The sequence below is a fragment of the Helianthus annuus genome, chromosome 12 (assembly GCF_002127325.2).
Source record: "Helianthus annuus cultivar XRQ/B chromosome 12, HanXRQr2.0-SUNRISE, whole genome shotgun sequence".
Lineage (NCBI taxonomy): Eukaryota > Viridiplantae > Streptophyta > Magnoliopsida > Asterales > Asteraceae > Helianthus > Helianthus annuus.
In genome coordinates this window covers 25,527,686-25,551,174 of record NC_035444.2, presented here as the reverse complement: position 1 = coordinate 25,551,174, position 23,489 = coordinate 25,527,686, and the positions used below count along the sequence as shown (strand labels likewise).

Below are 23,489 nucleotides of genomic sequence, written 5' to 3'. Positions count from 1 at the left end.
TGGCAAATGATGAAACTCTCATCGTGCATGGAGAAAAACGAGACGCGCCTCTTCGAATCATCAGTTGCATGAAGGCACAGAAGTGCTTAAGGAAAGGATGTGTTGCCTTCCTAGCACACGTTATAGATAAGAAGGCTGAGGAACCGAAACTCGAAGATATTCCTGTGGTGAAGGAATTTCCTGATGTGTTCCCTGAGGATCTGCCAGGACTACCTCCGCAACGACAAGTCGAATTCCGTATAGACTTGGTTCCGGGAGCTGCTCCTGTAGCCAAGGCACCGTATAGACTTGCGCCATCCGAAATGCAAGAACTATCTACACAACTCCAGGAGTTGTTGGATAAAGGATTCATAAGGCCAAGCTTCTCGCCATGGGGAGCTCCAGTTTTGTTCGTGAAGAAAAAGGATGGAACCATGCGGATGTGTATCGATTATAGGGAACTGAACAAACTAACGATCAAGAATCGGTACCCACTACCGAGGATTGACGACTTGTTTGACCAGTTACAAGGGTCAAGCTATTATTCCAAGATCGACCTTCGGTCTGGATACCACCAGCTGAGAATCCAAGAGGAGAGCGTACCAAAGACTGCATTCAGAACACGCTATGGGCATTACGAGTTTCTTGTGATGCCATTCGGGCTGACGAATGCACCAGCGGTCTTTATGGATCTGATGAACCGTGTATGCAAACCATATCTCGATAAATTTGTGATTGTATTTATCGTGATATCCTGATTTACTCTCGGACGAAAGAAGAGCACGAGCAACACCTCAGAACCATCTTGGAGCTACTGAAAAAGGAGAAACTTTATGCAAAGTTCTCAAAATGCGAATTCTGGATTCGCGAAGTACAATTTCTTGGTCACGTTGTGAATGAGAAGGGCATTCATGTAGACCCGTCCAAGATAGAAGCAATAAAGAATTGGGAAGCTCCCAAAACCCCAACTGAGGTTCGCCAATTTTTGGGCTTAGCGGGCTACTATCGGAGATTCATCGAGAATTTCTCCAAAATAGCTCAGCCGCTAACTGCCCTTACTCAGAAAGACAAGAAGTATGACTGGGGTGTTAAACAAGAGGAAGCTTTTCAGCTACTCAAAAACAAGCTATGCGATGCACCAATATTGTCACTGCCCGAAGGCACGGAAGACTTCGTGGTATACTGCGACGCCTCGCGACAAGGACTGGGATGCGTGCTCATGCAACGCCAAAAGGTCATCGCTTACGCTTCAAGGCAACTGAAGGTGCATGAAAGAAACTATACCACTCATGACCTGGAGCTGGGCGCAGTGGTATTCGCCTTGAAAATCTGGCGACACTATCTATATGGTACTCGATGCACAATCTTCACAGATCACAGAAGCCTGCAACACATATTTAATCAGAAGGAATTGAATATGCGCCAGCGGCGATGGGTCGAGCTGCTAAATAATTACGACTGTGAGATTAAGTACCACCCAGGAAAGGCAAACGTTGTAGCAGACGCATTAAGTCGAAAAGAAAGGGTTAAGACCCTAAGAGTTCGAGCGTTAGAAATGACCATTCGAACGAACCTCACTGCACGCATTCGTGATGCACAACAAGAAGCTCTTAAAGGAGAGAACCGTAAAGCTGAATACCTCCGAGGTGCATTGAAGTACATGGCACCAAATGAAGAGGGAGCCTTATACTTCAAGAAGCGTATTTGGGTTCCACTCTATGGTGGCATACGAGAAGTCATCCTTAATGAAGCCCACAAATCGAGATATTCGATCCACCCAGGATCGGACAAGATGTATCAAGACTTGAAAGAGTACTATTGGTGGCCGAGACTCAAAGGCGATGTTGCTGTCTGTGTTGGAAAATGCCTAACCTGTGCTAAGGTTAAGGCCGAATATCAAAAACCGTCCGGCCTACTACAACAACCAGAGATTCCCGTGTGGAAGTGGGAACAAATCTCGATGGACTTCATAACGAAATTACCCAGGACCCCAAGGGGGCACGACATGATATGTGTAATAGTTGATCGGTTGACGAAATCTGCGCATTTCCTGCCAATCCGAGAGAAGGATAGCACTGGAAAGCTTGCAGAAATATACTTAAGAGAAATTGTGGCACGTCATGGAGTGCCTATCTCAATCATTTCAGACAGAGATGGACGCTTTGTCTCAAGAATCTGGCAATCATTTCAGGAAGCCTTTGGATCTCAGTTAGATCTAAGCACGGCATTCCATCCGCAAACAGACGGCCAGAGCGAACGGACTATACAAACGTTAGAAGATATGCTTCGCGCATGTGTCATGGATCTAGGCGGCAGCTGGGATACTCACCTACCCTTAGTTGAGTTTTCCTACAATAACAGTTATCATACAAGCATAAAGGCCGCGCCGTTCGAAGCTCTGTATGGCCGCAAGTGTCGATCGCCCTTATGTTGGGCAGATGCCGGAGATAAACGTATGGTTGGTCCTGAACTTGTTCAAGAGACAACCGACAAGATTGCGCAGATCCGAGAACGCATTAAGGCGGCTCGAGATCGACAAAAGAGCTACGCTGATCCGAAAAGAAAATCAGTAGAATTCGAGGTGGGAGACAAAGTGTTGTTAAAAGTCTCACCTTGGAAGGGCGTAGTCAGATTTGGAAAGCGTGGAAAGCTGAACCCACGATACATCGGACCATTCAGAATCTTGAGAAGAATTGGTACCGTGGCGTACAAGTTGGAGTTACCGGAAGAACTTAATGGAGTACATGATACGTTTCATGTATCCAACCTGAAGAAGAGTCCAACACAAGAAAACGTGATCATCCCGGTGGATGAAGTGCATATTGATGAAGCCCTCCGATTTACAGAACAACCCGTTGAGGTTACTGACTGGAAAGTCAACAAGACTAGGAGGAGCAGTGTGAAACTTGTCAAAGTACGTTGGAGCTCTAAGCACGGACCCGAGTATACATGGGAACGCGAAGACCAGTTCAAAGAAAAGTATCCCCACCTATTCAAGAAGACTCCTGCGAGAGTTAGTTCAACCTGAATTTCGGGACGAAATTCTTTTAACGGGGGGAGACTGTGACAACTGGCACAAAACCGGTAACTTCCGTACATTTTAATTATTATTTAATGACTGCAATTATGAGCTTAAATGTCAACATTGACTGATTAGAAGCTAAGCAAGTGAATTCATGCACGTTGTATACTACAAAATATTGCTTTATGCAAAAACGAGAGCGTTGCGTCAGAAATATTAGTAAACTCACCGGTAAGACACACTGTGTCAACGGAACTGCAGAAAGCAGTCAGACATTAGAATTGAGGCCTAGGTGTAGGTCCTACGACAAAGGTACATTAAAACCCAAGAGTACATATCAGGGTTTAATTTATGGTCGTTACGAAAGCTAAAACACGCACTAAAAGGCACCCGAAACACACTTTAAGTGCAGAACTAATTACGACAAAACTGCGAAACACGTTGGTGGCCGCTCGGATAATATTTAATCCCACAAATATTCTGTTATGATTAAAATTTTATTTTAATCAGGTTCGTGTTGAAAAATAAATTGAAACGCTTAAAAACGTTATTTTTCAAGTTTAAGCGCGTACCGTGAGTTCCTACGCGACACAGTGCTTACACTGCAAAACGCAGACAACGCAGAAAACCTAGGAATATGCTAGGAATATGCTAGAAATATTCCAGGAATATGCTAGGAATATGCTAGGAATATTCCAGGAATATGCCAGGAATATGCTAGGAATATTCCAGGAATATGCTAGGAATATGCTAGGAATATTCCAGGAATATGCCAGGAATATGCTAGGAATATTCCAGGAATATGCTAGGAATATTCCAGGAATATGCTAGGAATATGCTAGGAATATTCCAGGAATATGCCAGGAATATGCTAGGAATATTCCAGGAATATGCTAGGAATATGCTAGGAATATTCCAAGAATATGCCAGGAATATGCTAGGAATATGCCATTTGGAATGTCTATAAATACCGTGAGATGGCACATATGAACTTTCACACTTCACAACACCAAACAACTCTCCTCTCTCCCTCTAGAAAGCTCACGGCCAAACATCCCTAATCACCCATCAATTTTTCGAGCCTTGTTCAAGCCATTCCAAGCATACCCAAGCATCAAGGATCACGTATTAGGAGGCTTGGTGCACTCGGAGCACGAAGGACCTTTTTCTCTGGCTTTTATCCACCACATTCGCGTCTAGATTCTTCCCTAGCCTCGAGCTAGTGGTGAGTTACTTAAAACACATTCTTGAACTAATCTAGAGTGGTTAATATGATAGATAACAGTTAAAACTTGGAATCTTGCAATTTGATACATTAAAGTCTACTAAAAGACACTTAAATGATGGATAAAAGCTCACATGATGTGTAAATGTGGTAGTATTTGATTTGTGGGATTATTTAGGCCCGATCTACGTTGTGGTAGCTCGGATCACCGTTTAACCCGACTTTGTTAAGATCATAGATCTTGACATAAGCTTGTTTCGGACGGTACAAGGGTTAAAAGGTGAAACTCTACCACACGAGAAACATGAACTTGTGTAAAAGTATTTTTACTTGTAAAATAGTGTTTAAAACTTGCCGATCTATGTATCTACAAGTGGTATTTTCAAAAGACCAAGCGTCAAAAGGAACCACATGTTCTAAACCGGATCTTACACAAACAAAAGTGATTTTTGTGAACAAACAAGTGTATGGACACTTGCGTAACAAAAGTTTTAACAAAGAAATAATTTTCGTAAAAACCGACTAGAAGTTGTGAAACTTTATATTCTTTGAAAATAAGGTTTTTAAGAAACTAAACTTATTTTTAAAGATAACAAGACTTACTAAATGTGCTAGTAAGTTACTACACAATTTTAGTAAATAACCAAGTTCATGAAATGGAGAAATTAGTGATATTCGTGGATGATTATTGTTGATAAGTGTTGTTGATGATTGTTGACGATTTAAAAGAAAATAAACACATGTTTTGAAAACATGGGAAACCTCCATTTTTAGGGGAAACTCTGCCAAAATTTTTATAAATTTTGATACTTAGAAAAATATAAGTTTTTGAGAAACTTATTCCCTAAAAATGTATTTAAGAGTATTACCAAGGTTTCCCTAATTTTTGGTGATAAGAAATGAGGATTTCTTCAAGAATAAAAATGGATATAAGTATGTATATTTTTGAGAGAAAAATATATATTATTTTATCACCAACTTCTGTGCTAAGTGTATATAGTATGTGTTATACGTGCTAGCGTATTAAGACGTAAAAATACACTAAATACTCATGAGGAGTATAAACATGAAAATACACATACAATATACAAGACACATAATTCGGGTGCAAAGTGCAAAACACAAGATACTTATATTAATTTGCGAAAAATAATATAAGTAAGATACTTAGTAAAAAAAAATATGAAATATTTTTTTTACACGACAATACGAATACAAAAGTGAGTGACTGAACTTGTGCGACGCAAGTCTAGTGACTAACGTTAAGAAAACGCGTATAGGTTACGACGTTAAATAAGCAAACCCGGTGAAGTTTACGACGCACAGGAACGCAAAGTTGTGAGTTCATGCTCCCCCTTTTCTCTTAACTGTTTTCAGTTTTATAACTTCGGGGGTGAAATACATGTTACAGATATTTTTATGTTTAACAAATGGTATGATAATAAAAAGCACACTTGGTGAGAACGAGTACCAAGTGTGTAGCGATATAAGAATACAAGAAGCGCACTTGGTGAGAACGAGTACCAAGTGTGTTGTGAAATAAGAAAACGAGAAGCGCACTTGGTGAGAACGAGTACCAAGTGTGTTGTGAAATAGGAATATGAGAAGCGCGCTTGGTGAGAAACGAGTACCAAGTAGGATGCGCTATGAAAAATGATGCGAGGAATCGTGTCACGAATAGGGTACAGAAGCACCATTAATCAACAATATACCTAGACCGCAGAACAAAAGGTTAGATCTAACGGGTGCCGGGCAGCCACACTCTCGATGAGGGCGAGTATCGAGTAGTGCTTTTGTGTCTCAGAATATACCAATTAAATGCCTAAGGTTTGGTGACTTCCTATGTCGTGTCACATGTTAATGGCTTTGCAACCCATTAACAACCCTGATACCTACAGGAATACTTAATTTACATAAAAACTCATACCATTCTAAAACTTGATGAATACTTGAGTACGTGGGGTACTCAAGAAAAGCATGGATTATACTTGAGTACGTGGGGTACTCTAGAAGAATTTGAATCATACATGAGTACGTGGTGTACACATGAAACTGGATTTTATGAAAACTCGATTTATTCACAAAATATGTTTTCATACAAAGTATACAAAAGTGCAAAACAAAACGGCATGAATTCACACCAACATTATGTTGACGTTTTTCCAAAACTCACATGTATTTCAGGTAACTAGGATGGATGTGCGCGTGGTCTCTCTTATGCTCGTGGATGTCGCTTGTGTTTGTCTTTAAATAAAGTGTAAACCTTTTAAGACAATGTTTTATGTTAACTCGCGTTGTAAACGCTAACTTATGATTTCAAGTTATGGTATTTGAAGTTATTTTCATGAGCATGTAGTATGTTTACCTTTCGTATGCAATGAGAACCTTTCATGATCACACCTCGTGCTTCCGCCGCAGAAAGGGGTGTGACATTTTAGGGACAGACTTAGAAGGAACTCTATTGAGTATATGAACAGCTGCTTTTAATGCTTCAGTCCAGAGGAATAATGGTAAATTAGTGTTGGCTAACATACTGCGCACCATGTTCATAAGGGTACGATTTCTTCGTTCAGCGACACCATTCTGCTGAGGTGTACCAGGCATGGTGTATTGGTTCACAATCCCCTGGCCCTTACAAAACTCATAAAATGGACCAGGAGCTTGACCCACATCAGTATGTCTTCCATAATATTCACCGCCTCTGTCTGATCTCACAACTTTAATCTGACGATCTAATTGCTTTTCAACTTCAGCTTTATAATCTTTAAAAGTTGTAAGAGATTCAGACTTTTCCTTTATAAGATACAAGTACATGTAACGAGAATAATCATCAATGAAAGTGATAAATGAAGTATGTCCTGTGATGCCAGCGATTTGATAGGGACCACTAATGTCAGTGTGAATGAGCTCTAATAAATTAGAGCTCCTAGTGGCACCTTTCTTATTCGCTGATGTCATTTTGCCTTTAAGACATTTGACACATGTTCCAAAATCGGTGAAATCGAGAGGAGGTAAGACTTCATCCTTTACGAGACGATTTAATCGTTCTCTTGAGATGTGGCCTAAACGTTGATGCCACAACATAGATGAAGTCTCTAAGTCTCGAATTTGTTTCTTTTCCATCTTTGTGAGTGATTCATTAATATTATATGACAACAAAGATTTGGAAAAATTATCATCGAGTTCTAATCTATAGAGACCACCATCCAGAATGCCAGTACCATAAACAACGGAATCATAGAGAATAGAGAGTTTGCGATGACCATGAGAAACGACAAAACCGTCCATGTCTAACTTTGGTCCTGATACAAGGTTCCGAGTTACCTCAGGAACATATAAGGTATCATAAAGTTTAATACATAAACCAGTTTTCAAAAATAATTGTAATGTTCCTATGGCCTTCACTTCTAATTCCCGATCATCCCCAACTTTAAGTGTTCTTTGGTTTCTTCCCAGCTTCCGGATTGTAAGGAATCCCTGAAGTGAATTGGTTACATGAACCATAGAACCAGAATCAAACCACCAAGAATTAGCAGGAACATTTAAATTAAAGGACTCAAGTATCATGAAAAAATCGTTACCTTTCTTAGCCAGCCACTCCTTAAAGTCAGGGCATTCCTTTTGCTTATGTCCTGTTTTCTTACAGAACTTGCAATAGGGTTTGCCTAAGGAGTTCTTAGAGCTGGAAGATGCACTTGTATTAGGATTTGGATTTGGCTTTTGAACCTTAGAAGCATCCTTTCTTTGATAAGAGTTCTTCCTCTTCTTTGAGCTGGAAGTGGTGAAGTTAGCAACATCAGTAGTGCGATCCATCTTCATACGCTCTTCCTCCTGCACGCACATAGCGATCAGCTCACTCATCGTCCATTTGTCCTTCTGAGTGTTGTAATTGATCTTGAAAGCTTCATAGGACGAAGGAAGCGAAGTGATGATGAAGTGAACGAGAAAACCATCACTGATTTCCATCTCTAGGCCTTTCAGTTTATTGGCCATATCATGCATCATCATGATGTGTTCGCGAATGCCGCTCCTCCCATCATACTTAGTTGTCACCAGCTTGAGGATAAGAGTGCTAGCGTGTGCTTTTGATGTTCCCTTGAATTGATCCTCCACAGAAGCCAGATAGGTTTTAGCATTTTCAGAATCAGGAATGGCCCCTCTGATTGAGTTATGAATGGATTGCTTCATGAACATGAGAGACATGCGGTTACACCTAGTCCATTTATCATGGACTATCTGCTCAGCAGCAGTACTGGTGGCGGTAAGGTCCGCTGGCTTATTCTCTCTTAGAGCATAATCAAAGTCTAGCAATCCTAGAGTAAGCATGAGGGCATCCTTCCATTCAGCAAAGTTATCACCAGTCAAAGGTGGAATCCCGCAATTGGGTGCTGGTAGTGGAAATAAGATGAGCAAGTTATGATACAAAAGAAGAAATCCTAATGTGATCTAATGGGCTTGTTACACTAAGGCAGGCATAAATAATGACCATTATAATTATGAAGCTGTGATAATGTCCATTACTAACATCAAAATAATAGACTTAGTAAAATTCTACTTAAACGAAGACAAATCAGCTTTGGCCAGAAGTGTAATCATTTAAGTATGTGTGCAAAGCAATCATGACAAATCAGCTTTGGCCAGAAATGAGATAATCACTTTAGTTATGCACTTGTCAAGCATGCTAAACATAAATGAATTAAATCAGCTTTGGCCAGAATTAAGACATTTCAGGTTTGTAATGCATACTTAACATAGCCTTTTATAATACTTGAACAATAAATAGATGTATTAAATCAGCTTTGGCCAGAATTAATACATCAGAAGCTCATCCAAGTTAAGCTATTTTGGTTTTGTAAAAAAGTTATCTGATTCTGATTAATGAATTAAGTATTAACAAAACCAAGTATTTAAAAAATTTTTAGTTCACTTTTAAACAGCTTAAGTTTTGAGATTTCGAGTCATGGTCTCGAGTCGCAACCTTAGTCTCGAGTCGCAACCTTAGTCTCGAGTCGCAACCTTAGTCTCGAGTTGTGCTGTTATGGTTGCGAGTCGCAACCTTAGTCTCGAGTTGTGCTGTTATGGTTGCGAGTCGCAACCTTAGTCTCGACTAATCACGTTATGGTTGCGAGTCGCAACCTTAGTTTCGACTAATCACGTTATGGTTGCGAGTCGCAACCTCATGGTTGCGAGTAGCAACCTCATGGTTGCGATAAATCACGTTATGGTTGCGAGTCGCAACCTCATGGTTGCGAGTAGCAACCTCATGGTTGCGAGTAGCAACCTCATGGTTGCGAGTAGCAACCTCATGGTTGCGAGTAGCAACCTCATGGTTGCGAGTAGCAACCTCGTTAACAGCTGTTTTGTGATAATAACTGAAAACTCGAAATTTAAGGGATTGTGGGATAATGTTTCCTGTTTTAATGCTGATCTAAACTTATCAAAATATTTCGAAAATAATAACTGATATCTCTTTAACAGTTTTTCGGAATTTTATTAGATAAAATAAGATCAAAAACAGGAAAAACACCCACTAATCTAAATTATATTCCAAATCTTAGGGAATTTTCGAGTTTTCTTAGAACATTATGATGAACCCTAACAAAATAAGAACATAATCTGGAAATCCGAAACCTGATTTTAATGGTTTTGTAATGGATTTCGTGACAATAAGTTTAATCTTTATAATTTCGAGTCGGTTTATCAATTAACAGTTTCCGAAAACAGGGATTTCGGTCACAAACAACTCGAAAACAGTTTTGATTTTAATGACTTAAAAAAACTTCCGTTTTCCAGATTTTTGATCCAAGAATAATGGATACGAAAACAGAACTGGTTTATCAACATATGCTCTGATACCACATGTTGGATCAGTTCTGTTTAAACATAATGGAAAACATGAATAATACCTGTTACAGCAGACAGGCCAGCAGAGAATCCAGTCAGAGATGCAGCCATTGAGTTCGACATGATTGTCAGGATGATCTGGTTCCTCCTTAGGGTGTAAGATTATGATGGTGATGAAACCGAAAGTAGGGTGATTTCGGTTAGGGGAGAGAGTCACGAATTCTTGATGTTAATGAGGGTTGTGATTGTGTAATGTGTGTAACTGTGTAACCCTTTAACTCTCTAATAAGCCCCTTATTTATACACCCAAGAGGAAACCCAATTAGTTAATAAGGGTAATATGGTCCATCAACAATTACCAACTAATTATTAATAGGTTAATAAATATATTTTGATCTAATATAATATAAATGATTATATAGGCTACAAGATTAAATATTATATTTTATATATTTAATCTCACATCTTGATTCCAAATTTTTCCTTTCTCAACTCACTGACTTTCTCAAGTCAACAGACTTCATGTCAATTATGCAAGTTCGTAGTTTTAAAACATACGGTTCATTTCAACTAATTTTATCCTTAACCACCCTCTAACACACCTATAGAGGTTGTTAGGATCCATTTTTCAACACTTAACACTAAGGTAGGTGATGTTTATTTTTCTAAAAAAGATATGCGCAGACTCTTCTGTCTGCGCCGCGCATACATAGCCATCTCCAGACTGTTTGTTTTTTCCGAAAACATTTCATTAAAATACGTGTGCGCGAGCTCTTCTTGGTGTAGACTTGGCCCAACCATTTTTAAGATCTTCTAAGATCTGCAGAGGGTTAAACACCACCACCCACCACCACCGTCCACCACCCACCACCGGTTATTTGGGGACTAAACTTGAATCAGAAAAACAGGAACTTGATTCGTATCATAGGATTTCTTAACCGTAAAAAATTGTTAATCCATGGTTAGGCTGATTTCTCGTCAATACTAACTAACTTCAGATTTCCGTTAACAAGTGCACAAGTGTACAACTAACAACTGTTGTAACATATATGAAAACTTGAAACACACTAAATTGTATTTTAATAAGAACCAAAAGAATAAAACCTTACGACGTAAATGTCTACACCCCAACCTTCCTCATCAAAGCTAAATTCAACGATTGAGGAATAGAAAATCACAAAATGTGGCGTTCTTGGGCCAATCGTGTTCTACCCGTCCAAAATTCGCCTAGTTAATGGTTTTACATTTCTAGAGTTTGGCTGGTTGTAATTTGAGAAGGAAAATGCCACGAGAAGCACTCAAAGTGTTAAGGTCACCGGCCTCATTTACATGAGAGAGTGCTCTATATGTAATCAAATAAGCTTTATTTACAACCATAAATTGCATCTCTTTCACTTGTTTTACATATTAACTTCTTTTATCACGTCATTCATTAAACCGCAATCGGTTTTAAACATAAATATACTGACAAACCTACTTTTACATATATGTATCAAATTGATGATACTTGATCTTTATTTTTTACTTAATGACTTGTACAATCCACCGATAAGTGGATAAATATCGACAAATTTGGATTATGCTATTCTAGAAGCTTGTTACAAGCACTAACACCTATAGCAGCTGCTAGATGCCAACCAGCATGAAGATACGGTGTTTCAGGAAACAGATCATCAGCCACGAAAAACGCCCCACCTAAAAGTGCCGACAATTTGTGAACGTTATGTAAGGGTTTAAGATCCGGATCTTTCACCGCTCTTCTTGCAAACGCAACCTAGAAAACACAGAAGAAATTATTATCTAATTTTGTAATAAAAAAATGTTTCAGGCTGACTCGTTACACAACCCGCTCATACCGCATACCTCCATCATCCCAGTATGAACAAGTGAAACAATGAGTGGTTGAATAGGAAGACACAAAGCAGATGCGGCCATCAGAAGTTTTGGATTTTCGTCTCTAAGAGCCCTTGATAAGCACTGAAAGTATGCATTAATAGATTTTCAATTAGTCTTGTACATTTTATGTTTATGTAATAATAAATATGTTATTACTTACCACTGTAGCCGTAGCTATCATCGTGTAGTCGGCCCATCGTAAATACTTTCGCAATCTCCCTTTGGAAGAATGGTACAAACTTGAAGCAATTCCTACTCCGATTAATGAATTAGCATAAAGCTTAGAATTCAAATTCTTTCTGCATATCGAAATTAATAAACGGTTAGGGGTTGCAAATTCGACCCATTCACTTATGAATAATGAGCTGATTCATGTTATATTTATCTCTATCAGGTCCAACGGGTAGAACCACAATATTAGATTAAAACAAAATGTGTCAAATGGGTCGAAACTTGAAGTCACCAAAAGTGTATTTTAATGCATAAAACCTTAGATTATTAGTAAACAATAATAATATATTTGAACTAAACCAATCAGATAATTTTGGATAAAAAGTGTTTCGGGTCAATCCACCAAGACTTGAACAAAATAAACTATATTGACATGGACCCATTTTGACCCGTTACCTATATCCATATCCGTGTTCCAACATACTAATAATTTTTGGGGAAATACAAAGAGAACATGCCTTGGAGCTTGGATACCACAAGCAATAAAAGGAATTGAAGTAAGCACATTTGCAATTCTCTCACCAAGATGTCTATCCCCTACAACAATTTTTTCATTGAGAATTTATAGTCCATCGACAAGTTATTAAAAAACACGCAATGTTGTAGTATAACTCGTTAATTAGTACCATGTATACAACTATGGATGGGCCGTAAACACGCTGGTCTCTGCTGCCATACTCTCCTATCATCAACAAAGGATATAAGAAAACCGCGACGATGAATACACTTATCAAGAATATTAATAAAACAAATCGAAGTTAGGCGTTACTCACTGCACAGTATGGACTCTTAAAAGCTGATTAACTCCTACAGTCAACCTTCCATCTGTTGACTGCTGAAAGGTTCCATCTTGGGAGAACCCAAATGGTGAATGTTGAATCACATGAACTCCATGAACATGGTCTAGTGTTCTACTTGTGTGTTCTTGACTCTCTGGACCCATCATCCAAGTGGCAGACAGTCAACCCTTAAAGACTGACTGATTGCCAACAAAGAAGCAGGTCACCACACAAACAACTGAGAAAAAACCCCATAAAATATAACCATAATTTTACACCATATCATACAATACCTAATTCCAAAACTATTGGGGCATTTCGTCGAACATGTTACGTGCACAAATCTTTGAACTTAAACCCAATTGAAATCTCATAAAAAACACTAAATTAAACACAAATACTGATACATTTGAACAATAAACTAACAATAACGAACATATTTGTGAATATTGAGGATATGTTACCTGAAAATATTTGGTGGGATAAGAAGATTGATGTGGGTATGAATCAAGAAGACGCAAAAGGTGTATTAGATGACAGAAATATTGGCAGATGCGAATTAAAACACGAATCTTCCGAAGAAGAAGAATTGGAATTTCGCATATTCGTGGCACTTCTGCTTTCCAAAATTTTCATGTAGGGTACGTCAATGTTATTGGCGTTTTCATTGGCCCACAAACATAATTATTTATTGAAATGTTACTATTATTTTATAGCCTAGTGGTATATTAGGGGTCTGATAAGACTTTGAAACCAATAGGTCATGAGTTCGATTCTTACAAGGGGTTTTCCCATATTTATTGGGTTTCTTCGTGAGTTCGATTCTTACAAGGGGGTTTTCCCATATTTATTGGGTTTCCTCCTGGATTGGTTGGTGTGTAGGCATTATGCCTAGTGGAGATGGATATGATCGGGTGGTTCCGCTGGTGGCATGATAATACTTCAGTGGTCCGTCAGTGATACAAAATTGCCGTTCAAAAAAAAAAAAAAAATTTAATAACTGGGGTTTTTCTTTAATTCTTATTATTAATATTATTAGAAAACAATTTATAGTACCCCGTAGTGTAGTGTATGTTTCGTGAAATAAAATGAAACTAAAATCTGAGTTGTAACCGGAATCTAAAGAGTTTCTTTCAAATTTTGTATTGTACGAGTTCACGTCAGCCCGCGCGTTGCAGCGGGATGATGATTGTGAATGTATTTAATGTCACTATGTAAGAAGCGAGAATTTTTTATTTTATGCAAATCATTATTTTCATTTAGCTTTATCCTTATTCTACAACAGCATACTAAAACATTTTACTCACTAAAACATTTTACTTTAAAATATAGATAAAAATGTTTTAAGGAATAACCCAATTCCAAAACCAAATGAAATTTAGACATTACCTTTGACATTGGACCAGGGATAAACATTTGGTACCAGGTACCAGTACGGTACCGAACCGGTATATTCAATACCGATACCACTTTTCCCCGTATTTCGGTATCAAATGAGTACCGTGCACATCCCGACACGGGACTTCTAATTGGAAAAAAAACATGGTTTCATTAAATATTATAAAAGACATTGTTGCACCATCACTTTTATCAGTAACCCCCCCCCCCCTTCCCCCAAAGCTTAAACCACACGGTGTGAAGAGGCTTGAAGAAAGGGCATGGAGCGACACATGGCAATCACATCAGTATGATGGCGTGGAGAAAAAAGCACGGGGTGGAGGGGCTTGAAGAGAGAGTGTAGAGCGACACGTGGCAATCACGTCAGTATGGTGGCGTGGAGAAAAAGCACTGGGTGGAAAAGTGGCGTGGAACAGAATAAAAAATAAATATCAACCAATCAAAACAAACCTAAACGACACCCACCAATCAAAATCCTCCACCTCACCTCCACATTTGTCCCACGCCGATGGAAATCCTCAAACCCAACCCACAACACCGCCTTTCACGCCATACGCGGATGGTGTTCCCGGCTTGCAGGGGCTTCCACACCAAGACCATATGCTATTATGGTTTTAAACCTCTCCTGCAAATCTTCTTTTGTCTTGATCGGCTCTGGCTTCCACGTTTCAGTCTTTTCTTATTAACAAAACAAATGCAGCAAATTCTACACACTAAATCTATTCCTATTAACAAAACAAAAAAACAACTCCCCCCACTTCTATTAATATCAAAATTCTTTTCTTGATTCCATCCATCAATCTTCAAATCATCAAACTGAACATTATGATCTAACATCAAAATAGAAAATAAACTCACCTTTATATATCACATCGGTTTGTGAATCGTTCTTATCATCAATCCATGATTGTTTAAGTGTTGATTGTTTATTCAAAAGAAGAGAATATTGTTCTAAAGTATAACTATTTTAACATGTTATTCATTAAGATTGAAAAAACAATATAAAAATGAAACCTGGACAACAACGGTAAAATGAAATCGTCGCAAAGATACGCAAACCGTGATGATGTAACAGTGGCAAATCTTCGGTTAAGGTCGTAATTAACTTGGTACTCCGAACTCCAAACCGAACCATCGGAATCTTACAGATGACAACCAATCCAACGCCAAACTGACGCACCCCATTTACATGCGTAACCGTCGCTCATCGTCTCTGGAGGCTGGCATAATTGAATTTAAAGGATATGGCAATTTGGTTGTTATTGATTAAAAAATGATGCAGCAAAATGGAAATTTTGGTGTGCGTTGCATACAACCTTGGTTGCTTTCGATCCTTTAGAATTGATTGATGTTGGCATCGAGTATGTATTATCGATTGGATTTGGGTATTTAATTAATTAATTCGCAAAACAGGGGATTACATTGAATAGATATGTGTAGATTTGGTGTCCAATTGAAAAGGTAGCATAACAACGAAACGGTGGAACGGTGCTAATGAAAAGGTATGTGTAAGTTGTATGTGTGAAACGGTGTGGGTGCCTCGGTTCAACGTGAAAGGTGACCCAACCCAAGTTTCTTAATTAAATGAAATTGTATGAGTAAAATAAACTAAAGGGTGTGACTTTTAAAAAAATGGGACATAACCGAAGTTTAAATAAAAGGGTGTGAGTAAAAGGGTGCAACTTTTAAACAAATTGGACATAACCCAGGTTGCTTAATTAAATGAAAGGGTGTGAGTAAAATAAACTAAAGGATGCAACTTTTAAACAAATTGGACATAACCCAAGTTGCTTAATTAAATGAAAGGGTGTGAGTAAAAAAAACTAAAAAGTGTGACTTTTAAACAAATGAGATATAACCTAAGTTGGTAAATGTATAAGGGTATAATTTGGTTGGTATAGTTATCAATAAATTTGAACTAGTAGTTTACCCGTTCGTTGTTCGGGTATATATGATTAAGAACATCAATAACTATGTCTATATTTAAAATAATGTTGACTTTTAATTCGATTTCGATTAATAACTACAACTCTTCTTGAATTGTCATACATACTAATTTAAAATTTTACATCTAATTCGCACAATTTAAAATATTTAATTAATTATTTGTAATTGATTAACGTAGGAATTGCTAACACCATTAAATGAAGATAAATGAGATCTATCAATGTTACATGTTTACAAAAGTATTAAAAAAAAGGAAAATTGGTTTTTAATAAACCAACCTTTGTCCCGTTGGTAAATAATAATCTTACCTACGTAATTGGTATACAATAATCCTACCTATCAACATGTTGGTACTCAATGAATTTCCGTTAATTTTTTTTAACTGAAGTTAGTTTTTAAGTTTTATTTATTACACAAACAGTCCATGTAGTTGTAATTAACTAGTTTTAACTATTTTAAAGCTAGTAAATTACAATCCCTTGAGGTTTTTTTGTTTTATAAAATAGTTAAAACTAGTAAATTATAACTACATGGACTTTTTGTGTAATAAATAAAACTTAAAAATTAACTTCAGTTAAAAAAAATTAACGGAAGTTCATTGAGTACCAACATGTTGATAGGTAGGATTATTGTATACCAATTACTTAGGTAAGATTATTATTTACCAACGGGACAAAGATTGGTTTATTAAAAACCATTTTTCCTAAAAAAAATTATCAACGACAACCAAACGTAGATTATATTTATGTCATGAGAATATTATTTAATAACATCAATAACAGTGTCTACATTTAAGATAATAATGACTTGTAATAAATGATAAACATGTAGGATACATATACAAAAAAACAGATAATGTTATCAAGATCTCACAAGTATATTACAAAAAAGCCAAAAAAACACAATGTATACTATAATATACAATAAATCATAAACATGCATTATACATATACAAAAAAAAAAAAAAAAAACAATTGATGTTATCAGGATCTCCCAAGGATATTACACAAAAGCCAAAAAAACACAATATATACTACAATATACAATTTCGTTGGCAAAACACAAACCATTGTAAAAAACACAATGACTTATTATCCAACTATTAAGAACATCAATAACCATGTCTATATTTAAGATAATAATGACTTTTTATTCGATTGCGATTAGTAACTACAACTGTTCTTATATTCTCATACATCGAATTGTCATACGTACTAACTTAAAATCTTACATCTAATTCACACAATTTAAAATTTTTAAGTAACTATTTTTAAATTGATTAACATAGCAATTGCTAACACCATTAAATAAAGATAGATGAGATCTATCAAAGTTAGATCAACATAAACTAAATCAATTACAATTCTCTATATGGTCGCTCGAAGAAAAGGGAGCATATGAAGAACTAAACAGAAAAGTCGGCATCATCAGTGATAACAATTATAAGCGAACCTGGAGCAGCATCGGATAGCTTGATGAAGTCCTCCACTCTCCCCCATCAGATTTCAAGAACAACGCAGAAGAGTTTATCACACAACTGTTGAAACAGAATCAGAAAATCTGCGACATCCTAGCCGATTTGCAAAACAAAAGAAAGAATGAAATCGCGTGGAAGAAGGCGAGAGTCGTCAAAATCTTAGGAAGTGTTAATTGTAGCGGATAATATTTTATACATATTTCACTCTTTAATCTTTCTTTATATTTAATTTAATAAAATTAATATCCATTGGATACAAACTAAATACAATGACCAGTTCGTCTTAATGAGTGCATGAAGTATTATGCATGTAAACATGAGCCTTACCTAATTATTCAAGTATCTTATTGCTACAATCAACCTTAAACGCTTCCTCAACACCAGCCCTGTCAACCAACTTATCACAAATCTTGAAATAAGTCAAGCTTTGATGAAACATAAACAAACAAACTTGATCTGTTGTAAACCCTAATTACAACAATGTATAAATACTATCATATTTCAAAATGTATAAATACTATTATATTTCAAGTTTAAGTCTAGAAATTAGCAACGAAAAAATAACCAGGTTACTTACCATTCTCCACAAGAAATAATGATGATAATATTGTTGGCTTACACCATCAGGCATCTTAGCAAACTGCTCAATGACTTGGTCAGCGATCGATTCTAATAATTCCCATTTTATACCGTCATCCACCACCGGTGACTACAACATAGGTTCTGTTTCGACGGTGGTCCCTACATGTAGAATGTTATGAACCTAAGTGGGCAAACCCCATTAAATAGCCTAACTCATGAGGCCAATAAGTTGAGCCCACCTGAGTGAATGGTGAAGGAATAATCGCATAATATATACGTCAGGATAGATAGAGATTAGACATGAAGAATATTCTTAAGAGTGTAGTGATTTCTTCTTCTCCCCTCCCAATCTGAATATCTGGTTTCCCACCCCTCTTCATTATTAATTGTTTCTACTTTGCTTCTAGTTGTAACCATTCCATGAAATCGATAAAAATATAGTTGATTAAACTTTCAATTGATTGCCGCTCTGGTTGTGATCATAACGAATCACTTCATTGGTGCTTTCATTGATTCCTCTGCATCAATGGCAGACGAAACCCTAATCCATGAAATCATACAGAACATCAAAACCTTGCTTGATTGTTCAAGGGAGGATTGTTCTACCAGATCTCACTTCATGGAGAGTTCCAGTGTCGCTCCTACAATTCTATCTCCTTCGATTCCCTCTGTTTTGGTTCCCCTTACTAGGGCTGCTTCAGTGGAAAAAATGGATCCAGTTTTGGTCTTCTCTACTGGACACACGCCTATTCTTATGCCTTCACCAACTCATGTTCAGGTATCACCTAGATATACACATATTGGTATCGTTGTTGTTTGTCCACAATATATTATACAATTCACCTTTCTGCTACAACAATGGGCAGCTATTTTAGTCCTGGGCTGAGAAAATATGCTCCACCATTGGGTTGTGTTACTAATGCACACCACCTATTCGATGAAATGTCAACCAACTACACAACATTAAACGATTTACTGAAGACTATTTTAGAACCGTCACAACTTGCTCCTTTTATGTTTGGCACTCATTTTCTTTTTGATACCGGCCAAGTTTTTGTTGCAAAAACCTACTTTCCTAGAGATGTTAAACGGTTTAATTTCATTAGTGTCCATGTAATGTATCTTATCATACATTGCTTGCACCTGCTATACCAAGGAGCAATGGCTCTCCTTTTGGACTTGGAACAAATTTTCCTTGGGTTGCATCATTGGACTGGGTTATTCATGCAAAGCATAATTCCAACTATTAACTTTTCAGCTGGTTGAACATGACACTTGTCCTAGATGCTATACTCTCGGTTTGGTATGGGAATCATGTTTGTGAGGAAAGGCCTGGTCACTTACAAGCATGTAATCAGATTACCCTTGGTAAATTTGCTGGTCACTGTCACGTTGGTTTTGTTCCTGGGTTGGGGAGTATTACTGCTAGGGTGTATGATGGAATTAACTTCACAGAGTTTCTAATGAATAGAATTGCCAGTGGGACTGTTCCACAAGTCAGCTCATGGGCGCACTCACTTTGTTATAGTTGGTTTAGTTTTAGCTCATCTCAGATGCTTCGCTTAGTAATTTGTGGCCTAATGTTTTCCTTGACATTTGAGTTTCCATGGAAACCCCCTTGGTATTGTATTGTTCCTGTTCTATGTAACAACCCGTAATTATCGACTCCTAATTACGCGATTAACAAACGTTTAAGGCGATCATAAATAGTGTTCAAGGCACAAATTAACACAATTAGGTTTTTGGAAAGCCTAGGAACGTCTACTTGATTGACGTTACGCGATTTGGCGATTTTTTTTCGGGAATTTAGCGCGCGTTTGAACTTTAAACGGACGTTTGTGATGTACGAAATGGAAAGTTCTAAATTTGAATATCCTATCTGTTTATTGATATGATTATATTGAGCGATATTAAATGGTTGAAGACCGATTCCAATATAGCGTCACAATATAACACTTCCAAGTTTCAAACTTGTACGATCCAATAAATAATCATAATTATTTATATACACAACACACAATCATACGCTCGTAAATTCTATATATTTTGATTTGAATTAATCGAAATACTAGAAAGCGTTTCACCAACTATCTTATGCATAAAATATATTGTGCTTTTATGCATCTAAATAAGACTCGTTTAATCAGTATAAATCTCATGCATCTACGTTTTATATATATAGCATACTAGTCGGGAACTCACGCACGTATAAGATTTTGTGCATATATACATGTATACACACACCCGACTCCATACTCTTACTCTTGGCTGATTACTTTCCCTTGCCATTTTTTTTGTTCTTTGTTAATCTCTTTATATCCCCTCTAAAACCAGGATACATGAGGATTTTTTTTTAGAACCATGCTCCCACTTGCTTGAGGATCTGTCCAAATCGGCTTCCCCATTCCTATAATTATTAAGTGAGTTTTCTTGCAAGTAACATACATTACCTGCCTTCTCTCTCGACACTCACCTGCTACACCCTTTCCCCTCTTTCAAAATTGAGAAAACCCTAACCCATCTACAAAGACAACTGCACCCCTTATAATTCCCCTCTCATTTTGGGTTAGTCACTGCAATTTGTCCTTGTAACACATACATAAACCCCCTTACCCTCTAATTCCTTCTCTGCAACTATTCAAGACAAACACACGTACCTCACCAGTTCTCTCTCTCGTTCTGATGAAGATCGACCGAGCTCCGGCCGGCGGCGACCAGCGGCGGCGCTGGGTGACAACCGGCTGCCCCCTCTCCCCTCAGCCGACACCTACCTCACATGTAACCCCACCCCCTTCCATCGATTTGTCTAATCGGCCGACCACCACCACCGTCACGGTGGTGGTGCGATGTCAAAACGAAGAGAGGAGAGAAGGATAGGGAGTCTGGTAGAGAAGAGAGAGAGACGCGACATAGAGAGATTGGAGACGTGGATTCCGGCAACGATACACCGGCGACGAGCGATGACGACGACGCCGCCGTGACGACGGCGGTGGTGCTTTTGATTCAGAGAGTTTCACGGTAAGAACCGCCCCTCCCCCCCCCCCTCCATTTTCTCTTATATTTTTCGTGGAAATTAACAAGGATGATTTTACTGAGGTAGATAATGAAGAGGAACTGTTGTTGTTGATGATGATGGTCCGACGGAACCACGTCGGCGACGGCAAGAAAACGTTTTGTTCATTCATTTTCTGTTCGATTCAGCTTTGGCATTGGTTTCGCGGAATGAGTAACTCGGTCTCGGTTCAGTTGGTTTTGTTCATTTAATTCTAATCCCATTTCTGATGACAATTTCTTTGTTGAAATGGAAGTTAGTAATGGTGGTGTTTCACGTTTCGCCTCGGGTCAAACCGGGATGACTCGGTCAACACCCGGTCAACTCAGGTCAACTGCGAGTCAACGCGAGCCAGATTCGATCAACTGATGAAACACGAAGATCCGGTAAAGTTAACGACGCCAAAAAAAAAATTGTTTTAGATTGACTTAGTTTTTATTTAGATTGTTAGAAATACGCGAACCGAGCTCGAACCATCGTTTATCTAGTGATTATACACGTTTAATTTTTGGCACATTTTGACGAAAATTATATACATATATTGTTTGATTGACAATTGTGAGTTTTTGATAAGATAACGACAACTTGGGTTCTCGGGGTTATCCTAAAAACAGAGAAAACTTTGCCCGATCTTCGTTAAAAACCTGGTTTACGAAACGTATATTGTTATAAAAAAAAAACCATCCGAGTTTTGGATGTATTTATTTGGTGATTTATTACTTAACAGAATTTGAGTTTATTATAAAGACATAGTTAAATTGGCGGCGATTTACGAAACATGTTGAAACTAGAACACTTTTATAAAATAAATATAATTAGTTATTATATTTATCTCGACTCACGAAAACTCGAAAACTTATATAAAATAAACAAAATATAATTATTTCTATTTATTCAAACGCGTAAAACTCGAAAACCTTTTTACGAGATAAATATCCTTCGTAATTATTTTCAAATAACAAAGATGCGGAATTTCCTTTCCCAAACTAATATAATTAGTTATGTTATTTCGAACATGTATAATCCGAGCGTATTTATAAAATAAGTATAATAGTTTTTATTTATTTCAAATATTGTGAATTCGAATATTTACTTCACACGTCAAGTTTCGAATATATATTTATTTATTTCCATCCTGCGAAAACTACAACGGTATGTTACCATACCACATACGGCGATTCGAATACGTACCATTATCGACCTACGCTTTCTATTAGCGACGACTAACTTGACTTTGTATACATATATATGTGTGCATATATATGGTCATATACATAAGTGTATATATTTTCTACAACACTCGAAAACTAAGTCGATCTCGAGACTTAATTTTATCTCGGTCATAAACGAGATCAACTAACAATAGTTTGGTTATTTCAAACCAAAATATTAACACTACCATAGAGTCGTTTAGTTAACGATTCGGTAGAGCTCGGACACGTAGTTTAACTACGTTGTTTTATTAGAAACTGATAAGTTATTCCCTGTTAGGAATACCATAGTTGCACGCTAGCTAATGTACGTTTTTGGATCGACACTACGGAATCACGCTACGATAGCTTTGCACAGGAATGTCAAGGTGAGTTCATAACCCCCACTTTTTACTGTTTTACATTTTTTTATAAATGTTTTCGGGGGTGGAAAGACATGCAAGTTTTGCAAAATCACACAAGGTTTCGATAAATGAATATCGCATATTTATAAACCATGTTGCAAATGAATTTCAACGAACTCGAAAGGTTTACAAAAGGTTTATACTAAACATACCGGTTTTACAAACGTGCATGATTTTCATGACTAGTGACGAGAATGTCCTAGTTACAACAACGGGATTGGGTTGGCCTGCGTACGAAAAACGAGACAACTCAGTGAGACCATGTCCCCCTTTTCTTCCAACGTTTCGGTTAACAACTTTCAGGGGGAAATACATGTCAAACTAGGGTATGATTAAGTTATGGAATGAACTCTTAGATCATGTGAGCATAGGCTGTAACTGAGGTGCCATTAATCCTTTTGAGGACCAAGGAACAAAGGTTAGATCTAATGGGTACGGGAGA

General features: G+C 37.5%; 1 protein-coding gene and 1 long non-coding RNA gene across 6 annotated transcripts; one reads left to right on the top strand and one right to left on the bottom strand.

The window, feature by feature from the left end:
• Window positions 1-11,502: 11,502 nt before the first annotated feature.
• Window positions 11,503-13,631, bottom strand: LOC110894489. Of its 4 annotated transcripts, none has more exons than XM_022141715.2 (7): window positions 13,441-13,631; window positions 12,971-13,214; window positions 12,824-12,879; window positions 12,656-12,734; window positions 12,127-12,265; window positions 11,934-12,047; window positions 11,503-11,844 (listed from the first exon to the last, which is right to left on the bottom strand). In XM_022141715.2, exons 2-7 carry the CDS (start codon window positions 13,141-13,143, stop codon window positions 11,653-11,655), a joined length of 753 nt encoding a protein of 250 aa, XP_021997407.1. In that variant the 5' UTR covers window positions 13,144-13,214; window positions 13,441-13,631; the 3' UTR covers window positions 11,503-11,652. The 4 variants fall into 4 exon arrangements, with proteins under 4 accessions (XP_021997407.1, XP_021997408.1, XP_035836753.1 ...); XM_022141716.2 differs by having other exon boundaries at window positions 12,971-13,176; window positions 13,441-13,629; XM_035980860.1 differs by lacking the exon at window positions 13,441-13,631 and having other exon boundaries at window positions 12,824-12,876; window positions 12,971-13,419.
• A 7,003-nt stretch (window positions 13,632-20,634) lies between these two features.
• Window positions 20,635-22,984, top strand: LOC110894491. 2 transcript variants are annotated; one of them, XR_004874587.1, is made up of 3 exons: window positions 20,637-21,398; window positions 21,481-21,818; window positions 22,924-22,984. It is a non-coding gene; the product is annotated as an uncharacterized LOC110894491 (long non-coding RNA). The 2 variants fall into 2 exon arrangements; XR_002566359.2 differs by lacking the exon at window positions 22,924-22,984 and having other exon boundaries at window positions 20,635-21,398; window positions 21,481-21,988.
• Window positions 22,985-23,489: the final 505 nt, after the last annotated feature.